At 52.6% G+C, this 8,255-nt stretch overlaps 1 protein-coding gene across 1 annotated transcript; it reads right to left on the bottom strand.

The window, feature by feature from the left end:
- Positions 1-378: 378 nt before the first annotated feature.
- CITED4 (Cbp/p300 interacting transactivator with Glu/Asp rich carboxy-terminal domain 4) lies at positions 379-1,839 on the bottom strand. Its single transcript, XM_081224603.1, has one exon. The coding sequence runs from the start codon at positions 1,593-1,595 to the stop codon at positions 1,038-1,040; it is 558 nt and encodes a 185-aa protein (XP_081080729.1). The 5' UTR covers positions 1,596-1,839; the 3' UTR covers positions 379-1,037.
- Positions 1,840-8,255: the final 6,416 nt, after the last annotated feature.

The following is an 8,255-nucleotide window of genomic DNA, read 5'->3' as shown; positions in this document are numbered from 1 at the left end:
TGAGGGCTGCCTGGGTGTCTTGCACTGTGCTGAAGGCCTCACATTGCATGTGATCCTCACAACCACCTAAGACCGGGACCATCTGTCTCTGAGGAAATGGCTTCAGAAATCTCAATGGATGGTGTCTTGAACAAGAGAGAGAGCTCTGGTTCAAAGCCAGAACCTGAACCCCCAGGTACACCCCGCTCCCCTCTAGCCTCCATGCTGAGCAAACAGTGAGGGCAGCACCCCCAAGCTCCCCCCGCCCTCCCAGGAGCCAGGAAGTCCATCTTTGGTGGCTTTGGGTTTACCTTGCCACGCAGTGGCGGCAGCCTCTGCCTTCCAGTTTATGACATAACAATTGCACAACTCACAGATATTTTCGAAAGAAACTGTCAGTTTCCTCTCCTGACCACTGCCAGGGGCTGTGTCCTCCATCCCACCCAGGGCCTCCAACAGCCTCAGGACTCTAGAAGCCAAATATAGCTGGAGTTATAAGGAAATGAAAACACCAGACTGGAAAGTGACCCAGTTTTATTGTGGTGCTGGAGGTCAGATGGGGTATTGCTCCACTCCGCAGGGGTGAGGGCTGTACATTCTGCCCCTCCCCAGGGCGGGAGGCCCAGCGACCTCAGGGCCCAGGCAGCGGGGTGGGGGCCTGGCGGGTGGGCGGCTCCAGGCACCCAGTGACCACAGTGGTTTGCACAAGGAAAGGGGGAATCAGGCAGAGGCCTGGGATGGCTCAGATTGGGGGTTGGGGCGGGGGAGGGTCCGAGAGGAGAGGACACAGAATCTAAGAACGGGGAGTCCGGAAGGCGGCGTCCAGTCCCCTTCACTTTACCGCTGAGGCTCCGGGGCAGAGATGAACCCAAACTGTCATTCTGCAGGAGGCAGGGCCTGGAGTGAGGCCAGGCGTCCCAGCCCGGCGTCGGCTCGGTGCACTAACTGCTGCCTCCACCCTCACGGAGGGTGCGTGCGGGGTCCAGGCGCTGGGTGCGGAGTCCGGCGGGCAGGCCGGCCTCCTTCTCTCGGGCACGCAGTCAGGCGCCCGGCCTCGCTCAGCAGCTCACCGAGCCGGCGGGCTGCGCCGACCCCAAGTCCGAGAAGCAGTCGAACTCGCTCTGGCCCAGAAAGAGCTCGGGCAGATCGCGCACGCGGTGCAGCCCGAGCTCCAGCTCCAGCGACGTCAGCGCCTCCTCGTCGATGAGTTCAGCGTCCATGCCTCCCAGGGCGTGCGCGGGCGGCGGCAGTGGCGGGGCCGGGGCGCCTGGCACCGGCTGCGGGCCCGGAGGTCCTCCCACGGCGCCGGGGGGCGCGGTGGCGCGGCCCGGGTACAGCGTCGCCACGGGCTGCAGGTGCGCGCTGCCAGCGGCCGGCGGTGGCACGGCCGGAAAGGGCTGGAAGGCAGGCGGCGGCCCGAAGGCCCCGTACGCCAGGGCCCCCGGTGGAGGCGGCGGCAGGCCCAGCGGAGCCCCCCGCGGCCGCAACCCGCTGTCCAGGCCCGGGCCCGAGTAGGGCTGCAGCGTCCGAAGCGCGTGAGGGCCATGGGCGGGCGCCGCAGGTGGCGGCCTCGGCACCAGGCTGTAGCCCTCGGCGAGCATCAGGTGGTCGGCCATGACGACGGGACGACTGCCGGCAGTGGCGGCGGCGGGCCGATGGTCAGCGCGGGCGTCCCCGGGTCCCGGCCAGCTCTTCCTCTGCAGCGAGGGATCCGAGCCCCTTGCCTTCTCCGCACCTCAGCCGGGCAAAGGAAAACCGAACCCGACCCGTGCTCCTGCGCAGCCCAGGACACACCGAACTCAGAGCTCTTGTGCACCCCAGCTCAGGGCTGAAATGACCCTGCACACCTACACAGTCGGGCTGCTAGACCTCTGCGTCGTGCCCCCGGACTCGGCGCCCTCTTATACCCAGAGGCGGGGCTGCCCCGGTCCCGGGCGCTCATTGGCTGGATGAGACGCTCCTGGGAGGGCCGCGCCGCACCTCCAGGAGGCCTCAGCCCCGCCCCTGTCAGAGCTCCGCCCTTTGGGCCTCAGGCCGCGCCTCCGGCTTTGAGTTCTGTCTGGGAGCGGGGTGTTTGGCACTTTTCAAATGGTCTGGTCTTGGCTGCCCTACGCTTAGTCTCGGGGCTGGCTGGGGCCAAGCTTGCACGGACCAGAAGGTGGAGTAGGAGGGCCAGAGGTTTAGGCACCTAGAACTGCAGGATCACAAGCCCAACCTCTTAACCTCTTAATTTTCCAGATTAAGAAAACTGGCCAGGCTCAGCGGCAGAAGAGGTTTCCTGGGAATACACAGTAAAGCCTTGACAGGAGCGAGACTCGAACCCAAGCCTTTTGATTGCTACCTCTACACAGGGCACAGGCACCTTGGTGGTGCAGGGTCCGCGGAAGATCAGCTGCCCGCCCCCATAATCCCAGGAGAGCCAGTTGCTCCTCCTCCGGCTCCCACTCCCTTGTCTGTGGAAGCATGTACTGAGTTGTTATTAAAGTAATTTATGGGCTTGTTTCCTGAAGGACTTGTTCATCTTCATGTCCTCAGCACGTAGCCCAGAGCCTGGCCCAGAGCAGATTTTCAGTAAAAGTTGGATGAATGAACAGTTGATGGAATGAATTGCAACTCATTCCCCTGAGCTTCAGTTTTTTCATCTGTAAAACGGGGCAACGACAGCACCAATCCCACTGGCTTGTGGTGAGGGTTAAATGAGGTGATTCGTGCACGGTGTCCAGCACAATGCCTGGTGCATGGTAGGTGCTCAAAAATGTACCTCAAATGAATGAAAGGCTGGGTTTAGTTCTGTCCCTAGAGATCTGAGTGGGGGATATTGCACCTTCCCTTGATAAGAATAGTTATAACTTGGGTGTTAGAGTGCTATATATTCTACAAGCATCTTACTGGAGGCAGGGCATGGATTATCAGCCCCATTTTGCAGATAAGGAGACTGAGGCACACAAAGGGAAAGTCAGTGTCTTGGGGTCATACACAACCAGAGTTAGCATGTGAATGCCTGTGTCCTTAGAGCAGCTGGAGTCTTTCCTGGTGGCCAGGAGACAACTTCCTGAACCATGCCCTCCACGTGTTTGCCACTCCTCCCCTCCCTTCTCTGGCTCTCCTCCCCTGGTAGTGTCCTTGGGATTTCCTGGAACCTGGGTTTATCCAGTTTGTGCAGAGGGGAGAACCCTAGAGTGAGAGTCCAGGGGCCCAGGTTCTAATTGTATCTCTACCACCCACAGGCAGTATGACCGTTGGGTGTCACGAGGGGATGTCACTTGGTTCCCCAGGGCCTCAGCCTTCTACTCAGTGAAAGGGAGATTGTAGTCCCTGCCGGGTCACCTGAGAGCTTGTGAGAAGGTCACAAGAGACCATGGGTGTGATCACATTTTTTGCAAAGTGTAAAAGCTGCACATGGGAACTGAGTCTTCTGAGTCCCTCTCCAATAAAGATTTCACACAGAAATTCCTAAACCTGGCTGCACCTCAGATTCACCTGGAGGGGTGGAGGTGGGAGGGAAGCAGGAGGCTTTGAAAAATACCGAATTTCTGGCCCCACCCAAACCCCTGACTCAGACTCTCTGAGAGGTTTTTTTTTTTTTTTGCGGTACGCGGGCCTCTCACTGTTGTGGCCTCTCCCGTTGCGGAGCACAGGCTCCGGACGCGCAGGCCCAGCGGCCATGGCTCACGGGCCCAGCCGCTCCGCGGCATGTGGGATCTTCCCGGACCGGGGCACGAACCCGTGTCCCCTGCATCGGCAGGCAGACTCTCAACCACTGCCCCACCAGGGAAGCCCCGGGAGTGCGGAGTCTTATCCACTGCACTGCAGGGAAGTCCCTGCATGTAGCATTTTATTTAAACCTCATAATCAACCTGTGAGTAGTTACTATCATTCCCATTTCACAGAGAAGTGACTTGCCCAAGGTCACACAGCTAGTAATGGAGGAAAGAAGTGTGGCAGTGCCACTAGTTTCCTCCTGGTGTCACTCTCTCTTTCTTCTTTACCGGCATGCCAGGTAAGCTCCTGCCGCGACAGCCCCAGGTCTCCCCTCTGCCAGAACAATCTGCCCCCTCACCCCATATCTGCATGTCTAATTCCCTCACCTTCTTTGAGTCTTTGCTCAAATACTACCTTTCTCTTGACGACTCCATTTAATTGTAGTGGTTTCCAAAAATTTCCACAAATTATTTAAGAGATCGCCTCAAATTCCCCTCTCCTTAAATGTGGGATGGACATAGTGACTCACTTCCAACAAATAGAATAAATAGCAGAAGTGACAGTGTCATTTTCAAGACTAGGTCATGGAAGTTACTGTGGGTTTCTCCTTGCTGTCACTCTTGAATCGTTTGTTCTGGGAAAGTTAGTTGACAAGCCATGAAGACACTCAAGCAGCCCTAGTGGAGAGGCCCACATGGCAAGGAACTGAGGTTTCCTGCCAACAGCTAGTGAGGAACTAAGGCCTTTTGCCAACAGCCATATGTGTGATTTATCTCAGAAGTGGACCCCCCAAGCCCCAGTCAGCTTTTGGATGTCCACAGCCTCAGCTGACATCTTGTTTGCAACCTGGATAAGTTGTGGATTCCTGACCCACAAAAACTGAGGTAATACATGTCTGTGGTTTTAAGCTCCTAAATTCTGGGGTAATTTGTGACATGGCAATAGATAACTAATACATTATTACAGCAACCAGTTCCTTGTCCATCTACCAAATGGGCCTGATTTTGCTCTAGTTTTTATTTTTTCTAAGCAGTTATCATCTTCTAACACACTAAATAATCCTCTTATTTTTTACATTTAATTGTTTATCTCCTCACCACTAGAATGTCAGCCTTACGCAGGCCGGGATTTTGTCTGTCTCATTTATTGATTTATCCCCAGCACCTAGAAGAGTGCCTGACATTATATTTCATTAAAAAATATGATACAGTCATCCCTTCATATCCACGTGGGGATTGGTTCCAGGACCCCCGTGAATACCAAAATCTGCAGATGCTCAAGACCTTATATAAAATGGTTTAGTATTTGTGTATAAGCTACACACATCCCCCCATATACTTTACATCATCATAGATTGCTTAAAATACCTAATACAATGTAAATAGTTGTAAATACAATGTAAATATTTGCCAGCATGCGGCAAATTCAAGTTTTGCCTTTTGGAACTTTCTGGAATCTTTTTAAAAAGTATTTTCAGGGGCTTCCCTGGTGGCGCAGTGGTTGAGAATCTGTCTGCCAATGCAGGGGACACAGGTTGAGCCCTGGTCTGGGAAGATCCCACATGCCACAGAGCAACTAAGCCTGTGCACCACAACTACTGAGCCTGCGCTCTAGAGCCTGCGAGCCACAACAACTGAAGCCCGCGTGCCTAGAGCCCATGCTCCGCAACAAGAGAAGCCACCGCAGTAAGAAGCCTGCACACCCCAACAAAGAGTAGCCCCTGTTTGCCGCACCTAAAAAGAAAGCCCGTGCTCAGCAACGAAGAGCCAACGCAGCCAAAAATAAATAAATAAATATATTTTAAAAAAAGTATTTTTGGGCTTCCCTGGTGGCGCAGTGGTTGAGAGTCCGCCTGCCAATGCAGGGGACACGGGTTCGAGCCCCGGTCCAGGAAGATCCCACATGCTGTGGAGCAGCTGGGCCCATGAGCCATGGGCTCTGAGCCTGCGCATCCGGAGGCTGTGCTCCGCAACGGGAGAGGCCACAACAGTGAGAGGCCCACGTACCGCAAAAAAAAAAAAAAAAAAAGATGGAATTATGCAGACAAGGTAAAGCCACAGAGACAAAATGAAGATTGGTGGTTGCCAGAGGCTAGGCAGCAACTGCTCAATGGGTACAAGGGTTCCTTGGAACTAGATAGTTGGTGGTGTACAACATGGTGAGTATATTAAAAGCCACTGAACTGTTCACTTTTAAATGGTTAATTTTGTGTGATATGAATTTTATCTCCATTGGAAAAGAAAAAACAGATGGATTCAGCCAGCGCTCACTTTTTGTGCTTTGCCTTTCCTCCTTTCCTGCCAGGGATGAGGATGTGATGCCTAGAGGGGCAGCAGCCATTTTTTTCAGCATGAGGATATAACAACAACGACAACAACAACAGCAACTAACATTTATAGAGCACTTAACATGTGCCAGGTTCTGTTCTAAGCTCTTTACATATATCAACTCACTTAATTTTTACAACAACCCTATATAGATGGTAGTTATTCCCATTTTATAAATGAGAAAACTGGTACAAAGAAGAAACATGATGGCATATGCTAAGGATGGCAGAGTGGAGTCTAGGAGGAGCCTGGGCCCTCCATGTACTATGGAGTCTCTGTTTGCAGTCCTGAAAGCCCTACTTTGGTCTGCTTACTATTTGAAAAAAAAATATGCACTATTTAGTTAAGCCACTGTAGTTAGGGTTCTGTTCCAGGCATCCTGAGACTCAGAGTCAGGTGTATCCGACTTTAGTGCAAGTGCACCTAACATCTATGCTCTCTTAGCCTGCAAATCAGTTATCAAGGGCTGTTTGGTCCTTCTGAACCCGCTTGGTGGTGTTCCTCTACAGTAGAGATGGGGTCTCCCTCCACTTTGAAGCCCCATTGCCCAGTACAGGGCCTGGTCTGTACAAAATAGTGCAGTGTGATTTTGGGGTTAGCAGTTTGGACCAGGGAAAGGGGCTTGGAGTGCAGGAGGGAGACGGTCCCAGGTGTAAAGCAAACATCAAAGATGCAGTGATCTGTGAGGTGGGGGAAGATGTCATGGAGGAGTGAGCCTTCTCGTATGGGCTGGATCTGGAGGGATGGAGAAGGCAGGGAAACGGGCTTTCTTGACAAAGAGCACAGCTTTTGAATGGTAACCCCAAAGCATGAATGTACACAGTGAAGTTCAGGAAGTACCAGGTGGCTGGGTGGGGCCAGAATAATGGTCATTTGTATCTGGACAGGGAGAGACCAGACCTGAATGACGAAGGCCCTTGAAAGTCAGCACTCATAATACTGAAACTCATCTGTGCAGAGGTTTCTATATCTTCTCACAACAACACAAGAAAGAGAAAAGGCGGGAGGTGCTTCACATAGAAAGGAACTGAGACAGAGGGAGGGGAATCCATTTGGCTACTGTTGCATAGCTAGCAAGTGCCAAGGGTGAGACTTGAACCTGGGTCTTTTAACTTCTGTCCTATGTTTGCATACTTAAGCAAGGGATTGTCAGCAACTCTGTGTGCAGGGAAGGGCCATGGAAGGGCTCTGAGCAGGGGAATGATGATCCTCCTGTTGGTACTTTCTCTCTTGCCAGTGGAAATGGACAGGATGGATTTGAGGTAAACTGCTGGGGCACGGCAACACATTCATTCATTCCTTCATTCAACAAATACTGAGCTCCTACTGTGTGCCAGGTACTTCCTGGCCTCATAGAGCTTACAATTTAGTGACAGGAGAGACAAGAACCAAGTGATAAAACAAAACGATTACAGACTGTCAAGGACTAGGAGAGGCCAAGCAGGGTGATTTGAACTTACTTTAGGAAGAGGGGTCAGGGCCTGCCTCTTGGATGGGGGACATTAGGTTGAACCTGATAAAGAGGAGGAGGCAACTCTGCAAAGAACAGAGGAAAGATGTTCTGGGCAAAGAAGCAGCACATGCAAAGGCTCAGGTGGGAAAGAGCTGGTGCATTTGAGGAACTGAACAAAGGTCCTGAGGCTGGACGCTGGTGAGCCGAGCGTCAGTGATCAGAGAGATAGGCAAGGGTCAGGTCAGCTGAGGAGCTGAGTCAAGGGCTTGGGTGTGTTTCAAGTGGGATGGGAAGTTACTGGAGCCAGGAGGTGCCCCAACAGGACCAGAGTCCTGTGACCCTGTGGAAGAGGCGGATTGGTAGCAGGGGGAGCTCAGCCACTTACAGCGGAGTCCAATTTAATAGGGGCAGAGCCATTAAGTTCTAAAATCAACATGTAAGGCAAAAATCACGTGTAGTCCTTAAGGATCCCCTGTGGAACTTATTACATGTACATTTTTGCATGTTCAATCTTTACAATAATCGGTATATTTGTAGGTACTATATGTAGTAACATACAGTGTATGAAACATCATACATTTTGGAAAAAACACATATTCAAAGTATAATTTAATATTACTCTTAAACACACAAAAGGGAGACGTGAAAGCCAGAGGCATCTAGTGCCCATGCATGTTTGCGTGAGACTCCCTGTAATGGATGCTGCTGGCACCCCACGTGGATCCCCTTTCCTGGCTAGTGCACCTGCCTGCCAGCTGCCGGGATGCTGGCTGCTAATAATCACAGCGGCCTGC

The sequence above is a fragment of the Mesoplodon bidens genome, assembly GCF_964165515.1.
Source record: "Mesoplodon bidens genome assembly, chromosome: 2".
NCBI classification, from domain to species: domain Eukaryota; kingdom Metazoa; phylum Chordata; class Mammalia; order Artiodactyla; family Ziphiidae; genus Mesoplodon; species Mesoplodon bidens.
This window is presented reverse-complemented; position numbering and strand designations above follow the sequence as displayed.

Coding starts and splice junctions, on each gene's coding strand:
- CITED4 (XM_081224603.1), bottom strand. CDS start 1,595: ATGGCCGACCACCTGATGCTCGCCGAGGGCTACAGCCTGGTGCCGAGG.